The following is a 27,569-nucleotide window of genomic DNA, read 5'->3' as shown; positions in this document are numbered from 1 at the left end:
GAAAGGCAAAAACTTGTGTGAGACGGTCTCATGGGTCGTATTTTGTGACACGATCTCTTATTTGAGTCATCAATGAAAAAAATATTAATTTTTATACTAAAAGTATTAATTTTTATTGTGAATATTGGTAGAGTTGATGACCGACGATTTCGGTTGGGAATAAATCTAGCAAGCGGACTTAGGTCAAGTTATAGTAAATGGATGATGAGTCCAAGTATCGATCCCACAGAGACTAATATATAATTACTAGAATTTATATCACTTAACTTAAGCTAGACAAAATAAATAAAAAGATGATACGTGGATTATTAATCTAAATTTTAAATAAAATAATTGCAATTAAAAACGAGGGATTCAAATATCAAGGAGTGATTCAAATTCAAATAAATAACTAAGACACACAACGGTACCAAACTCTATTATGTTGACACATGTTAAAATTCAATTAATTATTTAATTCTTGACAATCACGGTGAAATCCCCAATTTTATTTATTAAACGATTCCTCGAGTTAATAAACATATTTAAATCTAACAGTCCAATTATTTCTAATTGAATTTAATTAGATCTAAATGCATTAAATCTTCGTGGAATTTCAGTTTTCACCTAAAACCGCACAGTGAAACCGAATACTATTTCTAGTCAGTTTAACCATGTGTTGATGACGTCTTTGTTGCTATATTTAACCAATCATCTTCCGATTCGTGATTAATCAACAGACATGTAAATAGTTGATCAGGCTATTAACAAGAAATATTAAATTAACATCAATCAATAATTAAAATCTAGAAAAATAATATAATGAAAATAAAACAAATATCAAATAAAGTATTGTTTGGCCTATTGTGGTCTTAGACTAAAGAAAATTACTCCATGAATTCAAAATAGAAGTGAAAAATAATATTTAAGTTCATAGAAGAAAACAAAATTAAGAATGAGTTAAAGGAATTCTCAGTGATTTGTGGCGTGTGATGAGGAATTCCTCCAGCTTTTGCCTCTGTCTTCTTCCCTGTTTCTTTTCTCTTCTTCTTCCCTGGTGTTGTCTTCCGTGTCATCTTCTGTTCTGCACTTCCGTCTTCTCTCCTCTGCCTCTCTCTTCTTTTCTCTCACTGTTCACGTCTCTGTACACTTCTGCCTCTCTCTTCCTCCTTGCTTCTCTTCCTCTCTCTTCCGCGCTGATTTTTTCTCTTGTTTTTGCGCCTCCTTTTTCTGTTACGCTTCTGCCCCTTTTTATTATTCTCAATGGGCCTCCTCTTTCAAATATTTTAAGCTCATGTCAAGTATAAAAAATGCAGATAAGATATTTATCAAGATTTATATAGATTTTTCTAAATTTTCAATATCATCAAGGAATGAGAATATTTTATTTCCTTTCTTTTGATATTTCGTTTTCTTTGAAATCTTATAAAATCATCTTATCTCCCAATTTAGGCATTTTTTTTCTCTTCTATTCAAATCTACAATCATTATAAAATTAATTAAGCTAAGCATAAAATTAGGGATAATAATTCTAGATAAGCACAAATATTATAAAATAAAATCCCTAAAATCTCTATAAGATTTGGGCTTATCAGTTGACCCGTTTCACAAATAAAGATTCGTGAGACCGTTTCACAAGAGACTTACTCTTAACGAATTAGGGTTTTCTAAATCATATATAGATCTGTTTGAACAAGAACTTATTAAATGTTTTTATAAAAGGGTATTTTATAATTTTTATAAATTTTTTAATAATAAATATATATTTGATAAATATTCTATAAAAAATATTTTTATAATTAAAAATTAATTGAACAACTATTTAAAAAACGATTTTTTAAGTTAAAAATAACTAGAGAACATTTTTCTAAAAATATTTTACAAAATCTTATTCAACATATACTTTACATTTTTTCACTAATAAAACACTAAAAATATTTTTAAATTACTTATCTAAACAGAACAATAATATTTTCGATGTAAATTCTGATCAATATGTCGATAATCCATGGAGAAATAACCAGTGCAACTATTATTTTAAAAATATGATGTTTTTCCCAACAAATGCTCCAATTAACAGGTTAAGAAAATTGAATACTTGATACTAGAAAATTTTCATTTTTTGATAGTATATTATTGTCTTTCTAATTTTGGTCATCTACGTTATTAAATTCACTGCAAGAAACGTTTAATTTGCGCCGAAATTTAGAAAAGTGTCGCTAATTTTAGTGATGATTTATTTAAGTCTCGTCATTAATTTGAAAATAGTGATGGTTCTCTTAAATTGTCGCTAAATTTGCCAATGGATATTAAAAATTGTCGATCGTCGTTACATTTAGCGACGAGTATTAAAAATCATATGGTCACGGTTTTAAACAAACTATTATATTTATTTTAAATAATTGTGTTTAGATATTACTTCGGTTTACCGATGATTTTTCTAAAACCGTGGCCAGTATAACCGTCGGTAAATTTAGCGACAGTTTTTAAAAACTGTCGCACTTAAATACGTAGCGATGAGAAATTCGTCGAAAATTTGAAATTTAAAAAACCATTCTAAGTTTGCGATGATTTTTTTTAAAAAAAACTATCGTTAGTTGCATATATATTCCCCTTCCCCCTCAACATTAATGTTAACAACTATGAGCTAATATCGATATTCAGAGGGCAAAAGACAACTAATTAAATGAGTGAGAAAATAGTCTCATAGAAACTAAGTGAATCAAAGTACTTAATGAAATCAGTGAAGCAATAGCAAGAATGCAATAAGTTCCAAAAGAGTAGCACATGAAGAGTTTTCTGGAAAATCGAAGGACTTTTCTCTCTAATTAATCTAATTTTAAAACTGCTAATATACTATAATAAAAGTGCTGACCCAAAGTTGCTAATTAACTTAAAACAGTGTATAAGCCTAAATTTCAAAAGTGAAGTTACAGCTTTCATTTCTTCAGTATTAAACTCAAACATTTAAATTTTATTTATCATAACAAAAGATCGATTTTTCGTAAAAATCATATCACCCGAAAATAAAAATAAGACAAAAACTTATGTGAGACGGTCTCACGGGTCGTATTTTGTGATACAGATCTCTTATTTGGGTCATCCATGAAAAATTATTACTTTTTATGCTAAAAATATTACTTTTTATTGTGAATAATAAATATCGTTAAGGTTAACCCGTCTCACATATAAAGATTCCTGAGACCGTCTTACAATAAATCTACTATAAAAATAAAACATTTACTATGTTCATCTTCCTCATGAATCTTCATTTCAAGACCTAAGTACTTGAAAACTTCATATCAAAAATCGATCAAAACTTAAAACTTATATCACAATTATGTTTTTATTTTATTCTTCATTTCTTCCATCATAATATATTGATTCTCATAAAAATTTTCTATTATATCATACATCTTTTCCAAAAATATATTTGAGGAAAAAAATGATTGAATTAATGCGCAAATTCCATTATTTACGCCTTTTGTCGTATTTATCGTCTTCTGCACATCGATATCGCCTACTTTTGTCGGCATCAAATGGACATAACTTAGTTGAACATTTCCAATACGTTAATTGATTTGGATGGAAATTTAAGATGCAATATCAAAGCATAAAATTGTAATAAAAAATTTGATGAGACTGAATTAAAATGGTGATTCATCTTGTCCTACATTATAAAAATTAAATATTTAAAATTAGTTTATAATAGTTTACAATGGACTTCTATAAGAACTTGAGTTAATTATTTTCATAAAGTGAAGATAAATACGAATTAGTTGTTATAAAGACTCATTCGACAGTCACGCAGACACGGGCCTGAGCTTGAGACGTGACAAAAATCGTCCAACCAAACATAACTTTAAAGAATGATTTTTTTTTAAAACTTCATAGGTAAGGTCCATGGAAAAAATCGTAGACTCTTCTTATGTATTGTTAAATGTATTCTTAGACGTAATGCTGGTGGATGGTATTTCCTATTACTATTATATTGTAATTTTCTAGTGTCAAATCCTCGTAATAAATTCAATTTTCTGTAAAAATTGATTTTATTTTCAATTTAAAAATTTATATGATGATTTAATTTAATTGATTTTGAAAACATGAAGAGTGCTTTAATGTTTCAAATTTTTCTTGTAATAAAGTGGTTAGATGATGACATTTTAATTAAAATATGTGTAATGCAAATGAAAATGAGAGTTTTTAATTATTATTATTAAATATTCAACTCGCTCATAAAAGCTCTGTCCAAGTTCAGAGAACCGTTATGAAAAGACAAGTTGATGTTACGAATAAATAAATTAGAAAGACTGTGAATTGGCCCAAAATATTTATTATTTCAATTGAATTTCGATTAGTGTCATTAACCTTCAAATCGTTGTCAAATTATGCTAACGGGGTTCACGTAATTTTTCTTATAAAAATTCAACGCTCATGGAAAAGTCGCAAAACACACGCACATATTTATATGTTAGGCGAACACTTATTATGAGTTCAAAATATAAAGTTATTAGTCAAACCGCAATTTTATTTTATTATATTTGTGAAAATACATGGTGCACATACTTGAGTTCTAATGAATCGAGCGGATAGAACCATGACTTTGGAGACACGTGTATCTATTTATTGGTGTTACTTTATATCCATTGGATATAGTCTTACCTTCTTCCTATCATTGACCATGTGCCCAATAGATATTGTATTACCCGTTAAAATTTGACTTCACTTTTTATGATCCATATAACTAACAATATCAAGCGACAATGTCAGCAGTTTGACGTACGACAACTTTCCAGTAGGTCATTCATCTCAATACTACTCTCACTCCTGTATGCTTCACCCAACAATATCACTTGTTTTCTAATATTAATTATTATCAGACTTAATATGTTTGGAGATTAATAAATGGAGGTGAACCTATGCTATGTCGGGAGTAGGTATTCTGGTTTTTGTTTTGTATTAGATGATCTGTCGACCATCTCATTTTTTTATTATTTTTCAATGAGATGATCGACTGATCACTCATACAAACATACCGAGAGATTTACTCCAATATAACATAGAAATATAAAAGCCCAGCCCATTTGTTCCAAAGCTCAAACAAACTCCCCAAGCCCGGTATAGTTTGATTAATTAAGTATATATATAACAAAACAGAAATTATAATCATCATCTTCACCATTTCTTTCTCATAACCATATTCAACCATTTTCGTCCGCCTTTGACAGTCTGTAACTCTATCGTCGATCACCGATTTTCGTAAGTAAGCATAGATTCGGGAGGCTCTTGTCAAGAGCTACCTAGCTATACCAAAATTTTGCAGAAAGCTCGCGACTCTCCTGAAACCCGTCGGAGAACGCCACCTATTTTCGTCGAAAAATTGGAAAGAAATTTTAGGTTTAGGTTGTTTGAAGCTTGAATTCGAAGCTTATAACCTAATTCGAAACTTTCAGAGGTATATTTTAGAATTTAGAGTTTCGAATTTTTGGTATTTTGATTCATTTTGAATTCCAACAATTAATATATGTTATATTGTTGATTGTAGGTGATATATTGGAGCTAATTGAATGTACTAATAAAATTACATAATTTAATTAGGCATAATTTTGAAAATTCAGAATTTTATAAATGGGTTTACAAATTTTAATGTTCAATAATTAGAGGTGTAGATGCTATAAAATCGTCGTATATTAGTTTTAGAAATTTTAAAGCCTAAATTATGGACTTTTGGAATTTTAGGCTGAATTGTCAAATATTAGAAAAATAAATGGAACTTGATATGAAATGCATTATTTGCCACATGATCGGATTCTTCGAGAAATCCTTAAGATATTTCAGTGGTAAATTAGGTGTTCAAGTAAGGTACGGTACGCATTAACTGTTTCATTATGATGTCTATAATGATGTGGAATGACATTAAGTATTTTGGCAGTGAATTGTGGCGTGCCTTATGTGCTTCTGTGAATAACGTGATTGCTTTCACGCATTTATTTGAGTTGATACTATTAGTGCATAGCATTTCGAGCCTTGACTCGGTTGATTGCTATCAGTAGCGATTTGTTGAGTCATCTATGGAGCGAGTGATAGGATTATATCACTCTTGACATCTCATCGAGGGAGCGAGTGATAGGATTAGCACACTCCTGATGACTGCATGAGGACTGACCAGGTCGCTACCGGACCCTCGATGCTATGTGCATGGATGAGCGGCGGCTTGATGTTTCGTTGATGCATTCCTGACACGGGTGGTCACTGTTATTTTTACGTATTTTGGATTGATAGTTGTGTGATCGAGTTTTGTCGGCTCTGCATGTGTTAATACTGGCAAATGCGGCTGTAGGTTTGTGAATTGATGTTATGACTTTATTTCGAGTATATAAATGTTGTTTGTGTTATTTGAAAATTTTTGGGATGTTTTACTTATGGGGAGGTCATGCCGAAATTTATATTGACTCAAAAAAAAAATTTTTAATCGCTTTTGTTGTTTACTTTGTGGAATTTGGTCATTCAACGCTCACCCAATTAATGACACATTATTGTACTTGACAGATCAGGTATTAATTGTCTTTCGAGTCCTCGGTAGCCACCATTTTTCAATTAAAAAATCAAACATTTTTATGTCAAAGGGGATCATTAGCTGTGCTAATGGGTTGAACGTATGTCAAACTTGTAATCTAACCAATTTGTGGGTTTACTCAGATTCCTCGAAGGTTGTTCGATCAGTGTATGTATGAAGAGTTGCATATATTAAAGATTCAATGTTCGAGGCCGTCTTCCTTGGATCTAATATCATCATCACTTCCATGACATCATTTGAAGTCGTCAGCAACGTGTTTCTTTTTTCTTTTTCTTTTTTTGGTTTAGAAAATAAAAATAAAAATTTGTATAGAGGTATGACGCGGAAGCTAAGGGTTAAAGAATCTTTGAATGGTTCGTTACGTTGACTTTCTCGCCACCACATTCCCCATAATTGTGAATGATAAAATATATATCGTAGTATACCACAAAACTCAAAGCGTTAATTGATGAAACGATTCAAATAGTCTAAGAGATCGATTTAAAATTTTAGATTAAATAAATAAATAAATATAATCTCGAATACATATATTTTAAAAAAGGATTATTAAAATTATAAAGCGTCGTTGTTGGTTTTATAGATCCTTGTTTCGACTAATTTCAAAATTCAAAAGACAGCTTCTCGTAGTACATGCACAAGTGTTGTTTATTTGACATTTTAGGCTAAGAAATTATGTATACCGATGAGTTGCCAAGAAAATCAAGTGTAGAAACAAACATCTCTTATTTTTCGTTTGGAGCATAATAGGTAAATTACTGTTAATTGATCCACTCTCTCTCTCTCTCTCTCTCTCTAATAATTTACTTGCGATGGCCTAGAAATTATGGGGTTGGGTGTAATTTCAATCTGTTTTGTTAATATATTTTGTAAAAAAAGTACAACTTGGATAACCACAAAGCTAAGATGTGGTGGCGCTTTGAAGTGGTCAGCTTGTCTTTGTTCCATAGTTCTCCCACCACCATTTTCATACTAAAATCCAAGTCCAACCCTCCTTTTCCACACCTTTTGTTCTTTTATAAAATCACTCCTCCCCCCTCCTTCCACTTATCGTTCAGAAAATCTTTCGCCATCTCCACTCCCAATTCCCACATTTATTAGGAAAAAAAGGAGAAGATAATTTTTATTTTCATTTTATTATTGACGTGATCTGGAATCAAGAAAGGTTCAGGAAAGTCCTTTACTCCAAATTCTTGATCGGGATCAGGAGTTGAGCCCAAAAACTTTGTATTTCTATTCGTTATTTGAAATGGAGAAAGCGGGAACTTGGAATCAAGAGACTGTGTTCAGTGAGCTAACTCAAGGGAGGGAACTTGCGAATCAGCTGCAGAAGGAGCTTAATCCCGCTGCTACTTCGAGGGAGGCCTGTGCTTTTTTACTGGAGAGGATACTTTCTTCTTACGATAATGCTTTGACTCTGCTCGATTGCATGGCTTCACTTGGAAATGGAGAACACCCTAGAAAAATTTCTGTTTTCGATATGTTGGAGTCGCCTGTTTCGTTTGAGGGTAACCACCGGAGTGAAGCATCGTTGAAGGATTCTAAGGATCGGCTCCACGTTTCCAAGAAAAGGTAGTTAACACTTTATTGGGGATTTGCATTTGGGTTAATCATAAATTAATATCTTTATTTTCATTTGTTTCTTGGGCATTTGCAGAAAGACACTGCCGAAACTGAGTGAACAAGTGCGCGTATGCTCCGGGACAGGAGTTGAATACGACGGCTATAGTTGGAGGAAATACGGACAGAAAGATATTCAGGGGACTAGTCATCCAAGGTGAGACGTCATGTAGACTTGATGTTATGGCATTTAAATCCTTTAATTTAATTTCTTGGATAATAGCTAAATTATAAATTCTTGTTATAGCATTACGTTGATCGAGAGAAAAATTTTGTACTGATTTTACGACAACTTTTCTAGCTGATAATTCGTCCAATAGTTAGATTCCAATGCACCGATCACGATCTATACATGTATACGCACGAATTCATTTGAGTTGTGTGGGACGAGCATCAAGGCAATTCAATCGGTCTTGCGGTTGAAACTCATATTTTTTCCTAAACAAAAAAAAAATCTGTATATAAAAATTTAATCTTTGTTCATATGATGTGAGTGGCCGTCGCCGGATGGTGAGGACGTGTCCCAAGTCCTAAATCACTCGGGTGCATGTCTTGACTCTTGTCTGTAGGGGTCGGGGTGGTGTGGGGGTAGGGAATATGGATTGATTACTCTTGGATCGAATGTCACGCTGATTTACGTGTATCATTTTGTAGAGAATACACAAAATTCATTTCGAAACTCCTTATGTTCAACCTGAAACACGGAGTACGTCTAGGAACTTCATAACCTTATTTTCGATGAAAACCAGACCTTGAATACTTGGTGACATCTGACTAAAGGTGTCAAAAATCGCAGGGCATATTTTAGATGTTCGTATCGCCATACACAAGGATGCCTGGCAACGAAACAAGTCCAACGAACCGATAGATACCAGTCGACCTTTGATGTAATTTACAGAGGTAAACACACCTGTATGCAGGAGATGATGAAGCAAAATGGTAATGTCGATGTTAGAAAGAAAGAAGAAGAAGAGCGAACGAAACCGAAAGGGGCCCTTAAAGTTGAAACTCAAGACAAGTACAGTGAGGAGGAGAATTTTCTTGATTTTTCCTTTCCAACTACCCCAGTTGCTTGTGAAAATATGGAGATGCGATTCTGTACGATACCTCAGAGCATCATCGAATCAAGCTATTCGCCTCCATTTCTGTCTCCAGCAACATCAGAGTCCTACTTCTCACTGCCTCCAAGGCAGATGAATGATTTTGGGATCGACCACAATTTACCGAGTTCAGAATCAGATTTTACAGAGATAATCTCAAATCCAACTCCACTGGCAGATTTCCCACACGGGGACTTTGATTTCTTGATCGACTTTGTTGATTTTGACACTCATTTTCCTTGATTGTTTCTAATAATGCTACATAGTTACTGCTTCACCATGCCTTTGACAAAGAAATCATTATTTTCTGCTTGAAGGATTCGATGATACTCATTGTGGAGTCATCTCTGACTCTTGAAACCTGGGAGTTTCTCTCTCTCTCTCTCTCTCTCTCTTAATGTGAGTGTTTATGTTTATTTGTAAGAAATTGGAATTTTGATAATTAGATGGGGTAAAAAAATATATCGACCTTTTCCTATTGGGGAGATTTAACAGTAAATAAAAAACAGCCATGATTTAATCTTTTGCTACGAATCTTGTTTTCTTGCCATTCTGGGATGCAATAATATTCTTGCACAAGTAGGCAAGCAATGGGATATTTTATATTCAATGTAAAAATAATGTTTGAATCGGATCACTGACCTACAGCAATGGGCCAATGACTAAGTTAAATATTAAAAGAAAACAATAGCTAAAATAATACAAAGGTAATCTGGAAATGTTTTTTAAAAAATGATTATGAATTTTTTTAATATAAATTTACATAATTTGGTAAAGTAAAAAATACATAAATGTTTTTTGAGCATTTGCAACCATTATTAAGACTGGTGACGTCAATACCCAATATATAAAATGTGTAAATATATTTTTAATGAATTAAATAATGATAAATAAGAAGTTTGTTTTAAAATATTGTTTTTTTAATGATTTTTTACTGTGTCACATATAGAATAACAATGTTAGACGTCATTGTGTATTACAGGGAGAGTAATGAACAGTTTTCCCCAAATTCAGTATTGTTCTGATGTCAATTAATATTTAAAATTCATCAGCGAACGTGATCACTACTATAATCGGATTTTTTCCACCAATAAAAATATTTTTTTCGCGTAAAAATTAAATAGACATTGTAGATCTTAAATGTTTATAAAAGTTGCACGAACACCATCTGAATCACCTGCAATCTGACGAGCTTGAGTATTTTGATAATATCGCATATATAAAACAATGATCAAAATGATCAGCAGACAAAACAGTTGAAAATAAAATTAATTTTCTACAAATCATATTTCACGCCACCTAGACTAGTTAGGACATGCAAATTAGGTAGAGCAACCGATAGTGTCCGGATAGCGTAGATAATACTCGAACTAATCTAAGCGTCTAGTCGACTTGAAATATAACTTGTAGATGATTGAGTTTTCTTTTTAATCGATTTTTCCGGTAGTGCATAGGGTGTTAGTGAAACTTTCGTAAAAAATTAAGATATAAGATTTGTTATTTAATTTTCATATGAGATAAGTGTATATATATATTATTTTACTAGGGATTTTAGTGTAAACAACTCGAATTATATTGGCCTCCGAAATATCAATTCGATATAATAATTAATTAATACTGGAAAGGACAAAGTCAGTGCATGATAAGTAAGGAAAAGAGTCGAGGAACGTGCGTGGTGCTAAAAGACAAGATCACCGAGTAAACATATGACCCTATTATCAAAGTAGGCAGTTCAAGTTGAAAAAGTTTATAGCCCAAGTTCTACTTGTTTCTTTGCGTAGCTGATGCTGTCATCCAAAACCATCTTCCGATCACATTCATATTCGAAACCTCTCTCCGTAAGCAGCGTAGAAACCCACGTGGTTTCTCTTTTCAGGCATTCAAATCGCCTGAAAACGGAACAAATAAAAATTTAGCGCGCAGAAACGCCCTCAACCTGCTAAATTGAAAACAAGAACTATGAAGTCCAATACTACGAAACATAAAAAAAACTTGCTCTTTCTGGATACTAAAATCTGGATACTTGCTGTGGTAGTAGCTAGCCATTTCAGCTATGGAAACGTATCCATTCGAGCATAAAAATCGACCACTGATATAGTCTTCTTTGATAAAGAAAATGTGGGTCGTCAATGTGAACGATTGGGACTCTTGCAAGCAGCTCTTCCAAGAATTTCAGGGAGTTGTATGCAGATTCATCATTTGTCAGCAGCGCCAAAATTTACTGTAAGCTTCCCGGTGTGCTTGGCATTAGAGTTCCACCACCCACAAGGCCACAGGCCAGTGTCACCACCTCTATCTTACCATTGCCAGATCCCAAAATTTCCATTTCAGCCAAAGTTTTCGACAGGGTGTATTCCTGCAAAAGTTTTCGGTCATACTCCTGTCTTAAAACACATTCACTCAAATGTTGAATCGTTCACCCTCCAACTTCAAGAATTTACATAAAATTTGCATGAGCGCCCATCTTAGAATACAATTAACCACTCGTGTCCTCAAAAAGAATATAATCTGCCTCCGTTCACAGGAGCTGCTGTACGAAGTCATCTACCTGAAGAATAATATTGCTGTAAGGGTTAGAGAAATTAATCGAGAGATGTCCAACAAGTTTCGTCCATGAATTCTTTGTATCCACGCCCATCTTACTTCAATGGAGAAGCAGCAACCACAGAGGCGGTGTAGATAAGCCTCCTCGCTGTTCCTGACCTGATACAAAGACTTGCAATGCTCCTGGCTGAAACAAAAGTAGCATCCAACCTATTGTCGAGCTGTTTTATTGTTGAGATCAACTTTTTTCGTTTCTATATTTTTCGCTCTCAAACATAAAATTTTAGAAAAATAACACATATACTACAAGTCAAAATATCAAAACTGACAACCTTCAAAAGAAATTGGTAGCTCCGATACCGTCGCATATTGCCATCACTTAATATGCTTCTCCCCGAACTTAAAAACCTGGATCAGCCCTTGGTCCAAACCCATCCTAGAGTTGCACTAGAGACGTATCTCATAGCAATTTGTTGTCCGTGGAGATGGACAAATCAGTTCAACGTCATATTTTAGACGTGTAATGCATAGATACTGCATATCTATTATATATATTAACGAAAGATGTATATGCTGATTCGTGTATTATTATTATTTTAACTTGATCAAATAAAATTAAATAATTAACATGAAATTGTTTTAAATTTAGAAGAATTCTTCAATTTAAAAGACAAGTTTTGTTCAGAAATTTTTTTTCTATGTAAGACTTAGAGGGACCTGAGGTTTAGCGAGATTGTGCATAAGAAAAATAATTATAAAATTAAATATTTTGATGATTTTCAACATAATTACTATATCAACCTCATATTTTTTATGTGATACTTTAGCTAATTGTCATAATTTGTATCAAGGTGAGTTTCAATCATATATGAGCTTAAGGCCATACGTGCAATTTCAATCTGCAAGAAGAGATAATAGACATGCATGCTCTTATCAACACATTTAAGAACCCCACTAAATTTTTTTTTCAATTACCCTATCGTTTTAGGTCTGGGATCTCTAATAATTCAACCATTAATTATTAATTGACAAAACTGTGAACAAATCATTAATTTATTTTATAATTTTTCATCCATCATATGGTAAGACATAAACTGAATCATGATACACGAATTATCAAACATACAATACCCACACAAGTAAGACAAAATCACCCAAGGCTATATATATATCTAGGCTCTAGCAGCTACGTTAGCCTTCCATTTCTTAGTCAAATCATCCAACCCCGGCGAAGACCTCTGAGCTCTCGCCGCTCCCTCTCTAAGCACCCTCATTCGACTCCGAATCCCTTTCGCTTCTTCCCCTTCCATCAAACCCTTTATCGCATTACAAACTTCAACCTTTCCCACCAACCCATTTTCGCCAACTCTAGGCCTCAACGCCACTTTCACATCCTCATGAAGCAACACGGCGTTCATTTTCTGCTCTGCGTACAGCGGCCACGCAATCAATGGCAACCCACTCACCACAGTCTCAAGTGTCGAGTTCCAGCCGCAGTGAGATAAAAACGCGCAGGTGGAAACGTGGGCTAATATCTGTGCCTGCGGCGCCCACATAGGCACGACTAGGCCACGGTTCTTGGTCCTGTCGAGAAACTTCTCCGGCAGATAGGATAAAGGATCGTCGGGACCGGAGGGAGATTTGTCACTTGGGCATCTGATGACCCACAAGAATCTTTGCTCACTCGTCTCTAAACCCAATGCCAGTTCGGTGATTTGAGCATGAGACAAAGTCCCACCGCTCCCGAAAGAAACAAACATCACAGAACTGATTGGCTGTTCATCCAACCAATTTAAACATTCAGATGAATTCTGAACTTCGGAAGTTGAACCCATTTGAATCAGTGGGCCAATTGCGTAAATATCTGGCTTACCCTTTTCTTTTTGCTCTAAAGCTTCAAACGCACCCGGCTCTAGTTCTTTGAAGCTGTTCACTATAACACCTTCTGGCTCCGTTCTAAACTTATTTGCGAGATGCAAGATCCATTTATAGGCGTCGTTTTTCCTGTCTTGCGCTGGATCAAAAAGATCGCTTCCATGTATCGGGATGCAGCCTGGAATCTGCAACTTCTCCGGTAGATCGCGATACTCACACGACACCGTTTTATCTAACTGTGGCAGGTGAAAGAAAACAGACAAAGTCATGGCGGAAGATGGAAAGAAAAGGTAAGTCGGGATCTGGAATTCACGAGCCACATCAAATGTATCAACCGCAAACATATCAGCAACAAACGCAGCAAACTTCTTGCTCCCATTTAAAGACCCAACAGCATCGCGAATGAACGGAAGGGAGCGAGTGATGGTCATCGCGATACGGGTCTCGGGCTTGATATTTCCATGATATTCATCGAAGGTTATTGGCGGGAGGATGATGTAGTCTATGGCGGGAGGGAGGTTGAAAACGAAGGATCTCTGAGCATCGGAGAGGGGTCCGTTGTTAGGCAGGAAGAAGGTTGTGGAGAAGTGGTGGTGGTGGTGGTGGTGGAGTTTTTTGACAAATTCAACTAATGGAATCAGGTGACCCATGCCTGGAGTTGGGACGACTGCGATGTGCAGAGCGGAGTTCTCCATGGTGGCAAAAATACAAGTGTGTTTCTGGAAGAAATAGTTGTGAAGAAGATGTAGTGTATGGGCTCTTCGTTTATAGCAAGTAAATTGGTGGACTGGAGTTTCTTAGCTGGCCCCATGCTATACTTAATTGTTACACATGGGAAGATTCGACACTACATGTGTTGGGGCAATGATCCACAGGAATTTGGACCATCGATTTTAAAGAAATTGATGAACCCAATATATGTGTGTATAAATTTGGACCTTTGATCTTTTCATAAGGGGCAGTGTCCCACAAGATAAGATGAAATCTTCCTTTAGATTGTTTAATCAGTCTCGAGCATGAAAAATATTTTTTTTATTTGAAAAATTATATTATCATGAATCAAATCGACACGTATTATAGGTATAAATGAAGATGTATAATGCATCACAGGAAACCATCCCGCTCGCACTGGCACGTACACATTTGGAATGATAGTCGAGTTTGCCCATTTTCAATTCGTTTACTTTTTTTATACTTTAATTCTCTTATGAATATCATTATGTATTCACTTTCAAACCCAACACAAAATAGGTTTATTTTCGTCTTTCGATATTTTAAATATTATCAAAATATTTTTTGTTTTTATTTATTGAAGAAGCAAAGTGAGAATAGAATTGCCTCGTTCACTGATCCTTTCTAGAAACAATGATTGGCCACATGGGTAAACTTTTGTATACCAATGGGTACCTATTTCTTCCAGAAGAGGAATATCTTGTTATTAATTGACAAGGTTCAACTGTAAGGAAGCTAAAATAATATTTAACATATGAAAGTAAGTAAATGGGTAAGGCTTATTTATATTTTTCTAATGAAGGAGAGCCACTCGAAATTCACGTTTGTCTTTCATGATAAATTTAAATTAAACACGTGGGGCACAACTCCTTTTCTGTTCCAGTACATGAGGGCTTTGTTTGATTAGGATAAAGAACAAATTCTAGAAATTTGGTTTTTGACATATCCTTCCACATACACTAACACATTGGTATACTTTTTAATTTGATGAAATAATACTAAACAATTAACATGTAATTATTTTCAATTTAGAAATGTTTTTCTATTTAAAAGAGAAATTTTGTTTGGTTTTTTTTATATGTAAAATATGAAGTTATTTGAGGATGTTTTTAGTCGGGTAAAAAATATAATTGTGAAATTTAATATTTTGATGTCTTTTAAAATAGTTAATACTGATGATCACATTATTAATATATTAGTGTGTGTATTTAAAAAATAGCCCAAATAGAAATCCGGTTTTACGTTCTCTCACAAAGTAACCCAATTTTAAAGCTCATGCGTGCTTTTTCTTTACTATTGATTATTATTATTAAATGAAGTAGCCCAATCTACTTTTTCGCAAAATTCAAACCTAAAACTTGATTCAAAGCTTAAAATCATTGATTGATTTCCTTTTCTTTCCTCTCTAGATAACCAGGGTCCTGCCGATTGTTTGCAGGTCATCTGACACCAAATCTCATATTCGAGACTCGACGGTAACATTCTTCTCTCCCTACTTAAAAAAAATAACTAGTAATTTGTGTATTGTTTATGTTATGTACAATTTTGGGTGAAATCTCTTCAAACTAGTTTATATATTACTTGGCATACAAAGTACGTAAAAATACAGTCATGCGCAATGAGATGAATAATAGTTTCCTTGCAAATTGCGTAGATGCTTTATAGAGTTGTTCGAGGTTTTTTTTGCTCTAAAGGTTTATACTCTTACTCCCGTTGTTTGTTAATAACCTCAGTCTCATTGTATTGTAACGTTTAACCGACTAATAATTAGATAGTACAAATATTTGTATACAAGAATTTTCTCCAGTGATGCCATCATCGTATATATGTAGGCTAATATCCTCTCCACGCTGTTGTAACTTTTACTGGAAAGATGGTGGGTACAAAATAACATATATAGCCAAATTTACACAAAACTTGAAGAAGAATGGTACAAAACTTGAAGGAGAACCGCTGTCAACTCGAACGCCGAAGGAGCATTTCCATCATCAAGTCATTCCATGAGTCTATAGGTCCTGGTAAGCACCAATGCAAGCAGTCATTCTGAATCTTTGAGTTTTTATCTTCTCCTGCATATGGATGGAACTGTCTGTATACTCCGGGATGTCCGTCCGGTCTCAAGAGCGACAGAAACATTGTGTCAAATAGTTTCAAAATTGTCCCATTTTCGGATCCTATCGTTTCTGCGCTCTTGAACTCTTGAAGCTCGATATTTCTCAGTATCTCATCTATATCGCTTATCTCGATATCACCTTCTTTAAATGGCCTAGTCCTGTTACAGTAGCCACCAGAGCTCCATTCTCCATTCTCAAAGTGATCTGGGGTTATGGTTCTAACTAAAATATATGGCTTGTAATTCGAACCTGTGATGAATTTAAATGTGGAGTTCAATACCTTACGGTAAGCGTACTTGAATCCCAGCTGTGTTATGTTCTGATCGTGACAATTATGGCAGCCTACTACGGTTTTGTTCTCAAAGTAAATTGCAGATTTGAGATACCACTTGCCTCCGGCTATTATAATGTGATCGAAATTGTGGTATTGTTGTGTCCACGCTGTGTCTAGCTCATCGAGATGAAGCTGGATCATACCAGATGAAACACCATTGTCGTCTTCAAACGTCACGGCTTTTGCCAGAAAAGGAGACCAAACGACTGAGACAGTGAAGTTATGCGAGGGAAACAGCCATCTTCTGCTTTTGAATGTGGAATCATGGTACACTTCAACCGATTGTTTGGTCTGCAAGACGATAATTACAAGCTCGCAAAACAGCTCAAGACTGACAAAATAGAACATGTTACGCAAAAACACGAGTATGAACCCCAAAATTTGATTGAAAGTGGAGAAAAACAAACTTCCATACTTTCGACTAGAGGAAAAATGACAGCATAAATTTATTCAACCTTTTCCAACTTGGGACTCTCGTATCGTTCCTTGAGTACATAGTAAAAGCTATTCTAACTCAACTACATTGTTAACTAGATGATATCATTTATCTATGAGAAACTGTGTGAGCAGGGAGAACCCATTAATGGAGGGAGATAACAACCCGATCACATCCTCGAACAAAAAAATTTCAAATTTCACATGAAATCTTCTCGAATATTGAGTACCACATAAGTTTTTCCTCCAACAATTAATCACAAACAGGAAAAAAATGATGAAACTGGAGTTTGACAGAGACTGACAAACTACTTGAACAACCATTCGTCAAATCTGAGCCACTGTAAATTAGACATTACACCAATGCCGGTGCTAAGGAGTACTAAGGGCCACTGAAAATCAGCCAAGGAAATGACTATAAGTTTCAATCATAGATCTTGGATATGAATCGCCTCATATGCATGAATATGGAAAAAATAGATGTCTTTAAAAGGACCCATAATTAACACTCAACCATAAGTTTTTTATTATAAAAGAAAATCTTGATTATTGCCTCCAATTATTATAAATTGACAGTTACTGTGGATGAACATATAGGACCCTCGGATCACATTACTTTTGCTAAATAATGTAAACAAAATCCAAGACGACAGCTTTAATCTCCTAACATTTATTGCCCACTTCTCCAAGTCTTACTTGGACAGACATGATGTAGGTCCATTCAGATAGCTCCCAAAGAAAAGAATGAAAGTACAACGTGAGAATTACTATTACTCGCAAGTCTCTACCTTCAAAATAGTGCACGAAGATTAACTTATGATCACGGAAGAGTTCACAAATGTAAACTTCATAGAGTTCTGGTGCTTTTAAATGTACCTGCGAGAGAACGCACAGCAACGATTGAACATGATTGCGCATAATTGAATCACCAATAAAGGCTAGTGACTTGTGCCTCATAATATGAAGAAATTTCTTCGGATCAAAATTGGGTAAACTACAGTTCCTTGGGTTCCAACGCCAGTATAAGTAATCCGAATCCGGCCTTCCGTTGTTCATACAATTTTGGGGAGACTCAATGGTGTAACAGGTTGTGTTGGTATAGATTGGACCAGTAGGATCTGGAACCCAATCTCCGATAAATAAATCGCAGCTCTCTGCACAAAAGGATATTGGAAAAAAATATATTAAAATCATAATGTATCAGTCAAAATCAACCCAGTGGCATATAACTCTCAGATTCAAGAACTCGATACTCGTCTTAAATCTCTAGCACCTATTGAACTAGATGAAACCCGATATCCAGGATGCACAATTTGAATGTGTTGGTGTTTCAAGACAACTGTGCCAACAGGTACAGTTGAAACCAAATTTCTAAAGAGTTCGAGATCAAAGGGGGTGGGGAAACAATTTCATAAGTTAAACGGAAGCATTTGTCTGGAATCAGTACACAAGGAGGCCAACAAAAGTATCTTTAATAAAAAAAAATATATACAGAGTTTTGCTCATAGAAAAATTTGGACTTCGTCATCTTTAAATCACTCTTCTCAGTTCCAACTCAACGGAGGTGCAGCTAAACTGAACCGATAGAAAGTTCAATTTGTGATTTAGGCATTCAATTTGGTGGTTTAGACATTCAAGATATAAACCATTAGAAACCGATACACACACAAACTGAAACTGAAAGCATCGAGTAAAAATACTCGATTTTCTCAATTTTTGATTGCATGTTCACATTTTGAAACCATAACCAAGGAAATGCACAGAGATACAGTTTTTTTGACTCTGAACCCAGACAAGAACACACACAATTAACACAGATTGAAACAGGGGCAGGAAATATCGTGCATGGGTTCAGGAAATTTGGGAAATTCTCACCATTTTGAGAAGAGTAATTATCAAGATCCACCAATAGATCATCGGTATTTTCTGGTGGCTCCGCCACTTGAGGTGAAAAATTATCGTCAGCATTCAAACCGAGCTCATTATCATCAACCACAGAAGGTGAAAACAGTACAAAATTTGAAGAAAACAGGCGATAAGAAAGGCCCAGTAACAGAAAGCACACTCCTAATTTCACGAGAACTGGCGAGAATGGGTTCCTGTAAACATTGTAGCTCAATTGTTTCATTCTTTTCTCACCTCTGGGACCTAAATACACTGATAAGAAAATGTATATAATTTTTTGGTTCTCTACAACAGAGATTGACATAAAATATAATAATAAATAGAAAGAGCGGAAGAACAAATAAAGAACGATGAAATATTGAATCGTGGATTCTTGATATACATATATTTGAAGGAATTCTTGAAATATTGATTATATAACTGAGAAGCAAAGGGCAAAATCTAATCTGATCCAAAAAATTAAAAGGTAGAGAAATGTAAAAAAGAAAAGATTAAAGTAGGGCAGTTGTTTCATTGTCACGAAAATCGTCTTGCAGGGTGGGTGCTTGCTTTGCAAAGTCTCATCCGTATTCAGATCTCATCCGCCCGGTCAAACTCGCCATTAATGAACGAATCCCATACACCACGGTGCACCGATGATTATGGGGTCGAAACGTTTACGTATCTGTTGTACGTTTGAAAAACTTAAGTCATATTATTAACTATTTTTTTAATTTATGATAAAACAATAAATATTCAGAATCAAGATCATATATTCGTTCTTATTAATTACAAAAAATATAATTATTGAGAGAATGTTATTTGCTATAATTGTCTATGTTTGATAGAACAATCGAAACATAGTGTTTGAGGTGTTGTACTGTTGAAAAGATTAATGTTGTATAATTATCACCAACTATAACTTTTGATAAAGTGACAATCACTCTGTCATACACAAAAAAATATTGCATTTAAATGACCGGCAAATGGGTTGGTTTATTTATTTCCTAAAATTAGATTATCAAAATGAACCACTTCATATATATATATATATATATATATATATATATATATAACTATATATTTGAAACCTTGGCATGCATGCACATCAATTTTTACTATATTAAATTTTTGTATAAAGTGTAATTATGTTTATATTATTATTTTTTGTTTGAATTTTATGATATTTTACTTTTGGTTGAATAAAGCAATCAATTTTATACAGAATGGAACAATCATATCCGGTAATCATGAATATGAATACATCTCAATATAGACAAAAATAATTATTTTACGAGTATTAAGTTGTATAGTATAATGTAATAAACGAACCACTAATTACAAATAATATATTCTATATTTATATTTATTCATGAGATTGATCAATACTATTCATATTTACAATAAAAATTAATATTTTTTTATAAAAAATAATATTTTTTCATATGACACTCGAATAAAATAGTTGTCTCACAAAATTTACCCGTGAGACCGTCTCACGTGAGTTTTTATGTAGAATTTATGTTTTCTAGATATATGTTTCTTTTCTAGATATATGTTTCTTTAGTATTATTATTTATATTTGTGTCAGCGCGTGTGTTTTTCGATATTTGGAGCTAATTTGAATATAAAACTGTTTGGTTTAAAAGAGTGATTTATTAAGCATTAATTTTTCCAGTGTTTATATTTTTAATTTTTGGAAACATGGAGAATTTCTAACTAATTTTAGATATATTGAAAATGTTATCATCCTTTTTATAAAGTGAAAAAAATAGCCGACAGTTCAATTATAAATTGAGATCAGACACATTGAGGATGAAATTTTATGAACCTCTCATTTCTATCACAGTCATCACAGGTGTTGTGGGCCTTAGTGGGCCCTCTTTCTAAATTTTCAATGCCCCTTCGGCCCTATTAACAAAAAGTTTACCACATGACCTACCACCCATATCTCATCACATGGACCAATAATTGGTTAAATTGTTTTATATAAATTATTTATCTCAAAAATTTAATTTTAAATACATTTCTATATTTTTTTTATAAAAATTTGTGTGAGACGATCTCACGGGTATTTTGTTAGACTGATGTCTTATTTGGGTCATCTATGAAAAAATATTAATTTTTATGCTAATAGTATTACTTTTTATTGTGAATATCGGTATATCACAAGAGAAAAAATTTCGTGATTTTTTTCTTAAATTGCCAGTTCTTGTTCCATGCATTGTGTGCATGTATATATTCATTATTCATACGAATCAAAACATTTTTTGAATCAAAATTTATATAAGATTGGTTTCATTTTGAAGTTTAATAATATATTAATGGATAAAATAACCTATTTCTTTATACGTATACATTAATTCACATGCCATAGATTGTTCTTACGAGGGGCCGTTGGAAGAATTTTTTATTGACAATTTTGAAGTCTCTGAGATTGTGTTCGGGACAGATTTGAGAGTTTGTATTTCAAATATAAAATTTTAATTTATTTGAATTGCGTGAATGAGAAAAGTGAAGCGAATTTCAAATCTAATTCATGTCAAGTTATGTAATTTCAATAGTGATTGTGGTGGATTTCAAATTTATTCGAGATGATTGTCATTTTAAATTCATCGTTCAAAACATTGTCCAAACCAATTCTTCCATCCAAATAAAACCTAAAAGAATTCTCAAAACAAATTGAACCATGTTTTCATCTTAATGAGAAACTACAAAATATAGTTTAAAGGTAGTTTCATCTTGATTTTGATTCAAAAGTTCAATGTCCTGCAAAAACAAAATGCTTAATTCTCAATGGAGTTCGATTACACGGTTTGCAGACAAAACCATTCACATTAAACCAGACGAAATTCTCGAGTACACAGAATCACATCTAGCCATAAAATCCTTGATAAAAACTGAAAAAACAAGACAAAACATCTGATTATCTACATCTTTTCCAGGATACAGTTGCATAGTCGTGTCCTGAATCGATGATAAAGAAACGAGGCAATGCCGTTTATTTTCACAGGCAAGAACTGCAGAGTGTCACAAATCCTGGAAGCTTAAAAAAAGGTTTAGAGATTTTACAGCATACATGCGAACATCATGGAGACATCCTGATGCATTCATGCACACATATATACATTAGCCACAATTGGACAGGAATCAATCAAATCATGTAATTCCCTTTGGTGTTTTGTAATCTTATTATTATTAGCGAAAAGAATATTGTTTTTCTAGGAGGATTCATGCATAAGAGTAGTCGAAATGCATACGAGTCCTCAGACAGCTGTAGGTTGTGCAGCTTCATTGGGATCCTTCATGCCAAATCCACGCCTTGCCTTCTCCACACTGCACAATATTAAGTTAGTAAATCATCGAAATGGTCCACGTTGATTCTGCAAACTGTTTCAACTTATAATGATTTTTATTTCTTAAAACTATCAAGTAGGAATATTCTCATGAGACATCGTGACAGATAAAAGATGTCCGAGTCCAAGGAGGATGCATTTGTTATGAGATGCTTGTATATTGAAATCTCCACCAAATTCAAGACTCTGTCGAACTGATATAAGTCATACTTGCACAGGCTATGGTGATGTCACATTATAAAAGTAATCTTTTTGTCATCAGTAACGGGCAATTACTTCATGCAGTGGAGAGAACATGAAAAAATTAATACGAGTGTTGAGGCTATATCAAAATATTGTGCAAACAAAGAGATTCTATAAACTCCACACAAGAAAAGAGCAACTCACGTTGGGGCAAGCTTGCCTAGGCCGGTTAGTTCCTCACCGCTATCCTCATCAAGGATTCTTCCAGACATCTCAAGAATGTATGCCTTCTCTCTTTCTGTTGGCATCCCCCTATTTCCCAACAAGTTCAGATCTTTTTGGCCGAGTTCTCTGCCATTTACATACACGCGTGTGTCTCCACTAGAACAATTTTCAGGCATGTGATGGTGAAATTCTGGTATAAATGGCTGCAAGAAATGGTACAGAAATTTTATAAATGATAAAAAGCTGTTGTGGAACTTCAGGTCACCGAAAATTCTAGAAAATAATCAACTGACAGGAATTATGCCAAGGCAAGGACCTCCCATAACGCCCCAGAATCCAGCTCGGAAATCATACCTGGTGAAAGAAAATTAGCAAGTAAACAAAGTTGACGAATAAAAGGGAGCTGAGCTTATTTGATACAGAGGAAGAGGGTGGAATATATACCAGTAATGCCCAGGGTGGATTGGTCCAGCAAGTCTTTCAGCTTTCTTGATTAATCTATCGGAAATTAAATGCCCGTTAACAGTGACGTTGGCCTCTTCCGGCTCAAGAGTTTGATTGGTTTTATTTGAATCTTTAAAGATCCTATTTTTAATGCCAGCAAAAAATGACTGAGCCCCACGACCTCCTTGTCTGCTGCTTCCGTCACCCGAATCAAAAGTTGTTCCGGTATTAGCATATTCATTGGTTGAAATATCTATCTCAGTCACTGGTGATGAATCGTTCATCGAAATCTGCCTAGTTGATGTCTTGCTTGGCAATATTTTGTCACTTTCTCCGGAATTGTCCATTCCATGATGCTCGTTTGAATATCCGGACGATTCTACAAGCAGTGAGCCAGCAGGAGGTGGAGTTCCTTTGCTCCCAACTGGCAGCTCATTCAAGTTGGAACCATTTGGCGCGGCAGCCGATTTTTCACTATCTGGCATAGAACGAGGATTTTTAAGATCCATAAACTTGTTATTGCGTCCATTGCCAGTTGAAAGTTGTCCTAGTTCTCGATCCATAGACCGGAAATCAAAACGAGAATCATCGAAATCATCAGATGAAAAGATCGTACTAACTTGATTTACACGACCATCTACGTGTGTCGGCAGCATGACCGTATTGTCATCAACTTTTACAGGAGCATTCACTTCCTCCACATCATCAATTAAAACAACTAAGTTCTTGTTCGAAACTGTGAAAAATATCACCGTGGAACACTCCCCACATCTCATTTTCTTTCTGTCACTATTCTGGGAAAAAAATTTCTTAGGCAACTGGAGCAACTCAAAACAACTGTGGCACATAAGGAACGGAGCGCCACCAGCTATAGGACAACAATATCGTCCACCAGAAGATAAATTCACCCTGTGAGGACGGGATCGAACAACCCCATTAACTTCAGGTTTTACATCACCAGGCCATCTAGCGTTTAACTGTGGATTCTGGGATCTCACAGATGATGAATTGGACATTCTCCGGTTATATTCTCGTAGACCAAATGAACCATTATTGCCATGATTATACATCATGTCATTCCGAACACCAGAAAACTTATTGCCGTATGCAGAAGATTGAAAAGAGAGAGGAACATCTCTCTTGTTGCGGCACTGGAAACAAGAGCAAGATGGATGGTGACGGCTAACATTAGGAGCATATGTATCAATTGAATCCGTATAAACCATGCCATCACTCTTGTACCGTTCAGGAATATATGCACGAGATGGCTGATATTGACTAAGAGCCGGAGTTCTAAGCGGGTTTTCTCTTAGCATTTGTGAACTTAATGGGTCCCCATAACCCCGATCGTGACTAGGAGGATATTGTGGAGGAAAATATCCATTGCTACCCATTTCTTGCCTTCGCATCAACGGAGGTGGATCATTGTATTGAGTTTCATAAGACGGTCTTCTCATCTGTGAATCGGCATGTGAGTGTTGGAGAGCTCCCCTATTCATTCCCAATGATGTATCGACATTAGAATGTTTAGATACATATGGTTCTGGATGAGTTACTCCCCCACCAAAAGGAACCTTTTCTTTACCCTTGTTACTCTGATCTTTTTGCTCATCAAACTCATTCAACTGCACGGCTCGATCTCTTCCAGCATAGTCAACAGTGTTGAGCTCATCCATATAATTACCCACATTCCTCGTTAGATTATCAAACCCATAACCAGACTTTGGCAAGAAATTTGATGAGCCTTCAATTGAGTATCTCATCCCCTCATTATACATTCTCTGAGCCCTCCGAAAACCATTAATTTCACTTATATCTGTGTTTCTTACATCTGCAGCTCGCTTTGATCTCCGAAATCCAATCTCTTCTTTCTCATCATCAACTGCCAAATACTCAAAACCTAGAGCAATTTTCGCTCGGAGTCCGTCTGATCTTCTATCTTGGATTGCATCATTCTCAACATCCCACTTCTCCTCGCCCATCAGATGAATCCTATGATTTTCAGCACCAACGCGCGAAATCCTCCTCCTCTCGGCTCGACTTGAAGAACTAATGGTTGATCTCACATCACTTTCTGAATCATCATTCATGTCCATCATTCTTTTTGCTGAAACATGTACTTTCCAGATTTATCAGAACGTGTCTCTGCGGTCTTTTCCTCACCAGATTTCTCTAATAATTTGTTAAAGTCAACAACTTTGCTCTTGGCTAAAAAGTCAAACATTGCAGCAGACAGAAAAAAATCAAGGACGAAACAACTGATAACCAACAAATTTTCAACGTTTCCGGCATTAAAAAAACGAAACTACGGAGAAATTTTCTGACCACCAAGAAAAACTCGTCCAATTTGAGAACTTGAGCTAGACATCCTAAAAAAATCATATCCCTGAATTTTAGGTCTCCTAATTTTCCTGTTTCTTGAAATATTTACATCAAAAAAGCTAAAAAAAACTATAGAAATTGAAGGAAATGTACCTTTAAGCACAGCACCACAACCACCACAGAGTAATTGGTGACCTCTGGAAGTATATTGCCACACTTTGGACAAGAACTAACCGAACTTCTGCAGTTTTACGAAACTTTCAGTCAATCTTGAACAAGCCCACAAACATATGACACATGTACATGCAAAAAAACCAAACGAGAATTTAACAAATGAGAAATAACTTGAGGTTTTGAACAATTTTTCCCAGAAACTTCTGCAGCCGAGCCGCAGAATCCGCGGAACACGAACAGAAGATAATATATATCTTTTCAGGGAGAATCTGAAGGTACCACAAACATCATTTGATACAGCTACTTCCGTTACCTTTGCGCAGTTTCTTGGGGTTCACCCTTCACTTGTGTTCGTTTCTGTATGCGTGCGTGTTTCTTTCGTGTACAATTTCATACTTCCTAATATACAATACAAGCTATTACTAATATTTTTTTTTTAAAGCAAGTTATTCGACTTTACTTCGAATTAAAATAGAATCTTTTTTTTTATCCGTAAAAAAATTAATAATAATTTATTTATATAAATAACTATTAAATGAATTTGGTGCGAAGATCTCGAGATAACAAGTCGCAAAACAAAACAGAGTACGTACGAGGTTTTACAAATAAAAGGAAATACATATATTATATAACATAAAAATTATATAGAGGAGGATTAATCGAATTTTAGACCCTTCAAATTATATATAAAAAAACAGCTAAAAAAAATTGAGTCTAATATGTTTTGAGAAGTTCTCAAAACATGGTTTTGGCCTTTGAACAAAAGGGTGAATACGCGTTACATTTTTGGGGTTAAATGACAACTTTTCCTATACATTTTTTGACCAAGTCTAGATTGCTATAAGTGAGACCATTTATTATTATTGATTAAATATATAATAAATACACGTCTAGTGGGGAATATTTCATCCTACGCACTGTCCATGAAAAGATCAAAGACCCAAATTTATATACACATACATAGGGTCCATCAGTTTTTTTAAAATCAATGACCCAGATCATGTGGGGTAGTGTGCAACCTTCCCATCAACATTGTTCGATTCTATACAATGTTTGAAATCTTAAATTGTTTCTATACATTTCATGCATCCATTAATTAAATGTTACTAGCAAAATTATTTAATGAGAAAGAGTTTGACGAATATTTACTTAGTACCCATCGATTGCGTAATTTATATCAATTCGGCATTTGAAATTTCCTTAGCTATTTTTATTTTACATAGACACGATGTCGATGTGGAAATGGATCGTAATTGGATAACATCATTGGTCGATCCATTATATCTTGTATCTTCTAACGGATTTATCTATATCTATATACTTATAAAAGTGTTGATAAAGGACATTGTTTTTCAATTGTGTAATGACAAAATTAACCGTCTATACACACTTCAATAATAGAACGTAACTCCTATATTAATTTTATCAAATAATTCATCTTTATACTACATTTAAATGTTTTGTCATTTTAATTTTCTCTCTACATTTTTTTCCAATGATTTTATTGTAATTTTGTAATTATATTTTTATTACAATTTCTAATTAAATAATAAATTATAGTATCACAAAATTATATATATATGAAAAAATTATAAATATATGTGCAATAATAGAATAACTAACATATTTTATGGGTTTTTAACAAAGAATTGAAAATAAAGAGTTTAATTTTGA

The 27,569-nt window shown here is 34.3% G+C and overlaps 4 protein-coding genes and 1 pseudogene across 7 annotated transcripts; 1 reads left to right on the top strand and 4 right to left on the bottom strand.

The window, feature by feature from the left end:
- Positions 1-7,554: 7,554 nt before the first annotated feature.
- Positions 7,555-9,735, top strand: LOC142553241 (putative WRKY transcription factor 53). Its single transcript, XM_075663365.1, has 3 exons — positions 7,555-8,125; positions 8,211-8,330; positions 8,970-9,735. The coding sequence occupies exons 1-3, from the start codon at positions 7,803-7,805 to the stop codon at positions 9,514-9,516; spliced, it is 990 nt and encodes a 329-aa protein (XP_075519480.1). The 5' UTR covers positions 7,555-7,802; the 3' UTR covers positions 9,517-9,735.
- A 1,205-nt stretch (positions 9,736-10,940) lies between these two features.
- LOC142514238 (NADPH HC-toxin reductase 1-like) lies at positions 10,941-12,252 on the bottom strand (annotated as a pseudogene).
- Positions 12,253-12,854: 602 nt separating this feature from the next.
- On the bottom strand, positions 12,855-14,577 carry LOC142553230 (hydroquinone glucosyltransferase-like). Its single transcript, XM_075663339.1, has one exon. It carries the CDS (start codon positions 14,385-14,387, stop codon positions 12,990-12,992), a length of 1,398 nt encoding a protein of 465 aa, XP_075519454.1. The 5' UTR covers positions 14,388-14,577; the 3' UTR covers positions 12,855-12,989.
- Positions 14,578-16,152: 1,575 nt separating this feature from the next.
- Positions 16,153-19,780, bottom strand: LOC142553236 (protein trichome birefringence-like 24). The gene is made up of 3 exons (XM_075663350.1): positions 19,183-19,780; positions 18,184-18,461; positions 16,153-17,163 (listed from the first exon to the last, which is right to left on the bottom strand). The coding sequence occupies exons 1-3, from the start codon at positions 19,514-19,516 to the stop codon at positions 16,381-16,383; spliced, it is 1,395 nt and encodes a 464-aa protein (XP_075519465.1). The 5' UTR covers positions 19,517-19,780; the 3' UTR covers positions 16,153-16,380.
- Positions 19,781-21,960: 2,180 nt separating this feature from the next.
- On the bottom strand, positions 21,961-26,323 carry LOC142553206 (uncharacterized). 4 transcript variants are annotated; one of them, XM_075663301.1, is made up of 6 exons: positions 26,209-26,323; positions 25,875-25,962; positions 23,400-25,607; positions 23,249-23,309; positions 22,935-23,158; positions 21,961-22,527 (listed from the first exon to the last, which is right to left on the bottom strand). In XM_075663301.1, the coding sequence occupies exons 3-6, from the start codon at positions 25,496-25,498 to the stop codon at positions 22,458-22,460; spliced, it is 2,454 nt and encodes an 817-aa protein (XP_075519416.1). In that variant the 5' UTR covers positions 25,499-25,607; positions 25,875-25,962; positions 26,209-26,323; the 3' UTR covers positions 21,961-22,457. The 4 variants fall into 4 exon arrangements, with proteins under 4 accessions (XP_075519416.1, XP_075519431.1, XP_075519423.1 ...); XM_075663316.1 differs by having other exon boundaries at positions 23,400-25,571; XM_075663308.1 differs by lacking the exon at positions 26,209-26,323 and adding an exon at positions 26,067-26,200.
- Between the last annotated feature and the right edge of the window lie 1,246 nt (positions 26,324-27,569).

This window comes from Primulina tabacum, chromosome 1 (assembly GCF_025594145.1).
Source record: "Primulina tabacum isolate GXHZ01 chromosome 1, ASM2559414v2, whole genome shotgun sequence".
NCBI lineage: Eukaryota > Viridiplantae > Streptophyta > Magnoliopsida > Lamiales > Gesneriaceae > Primulina > Primulina tabacum.
This window is presented reverse-complemented; position numbering and strand designations above follow the sequence as displayed.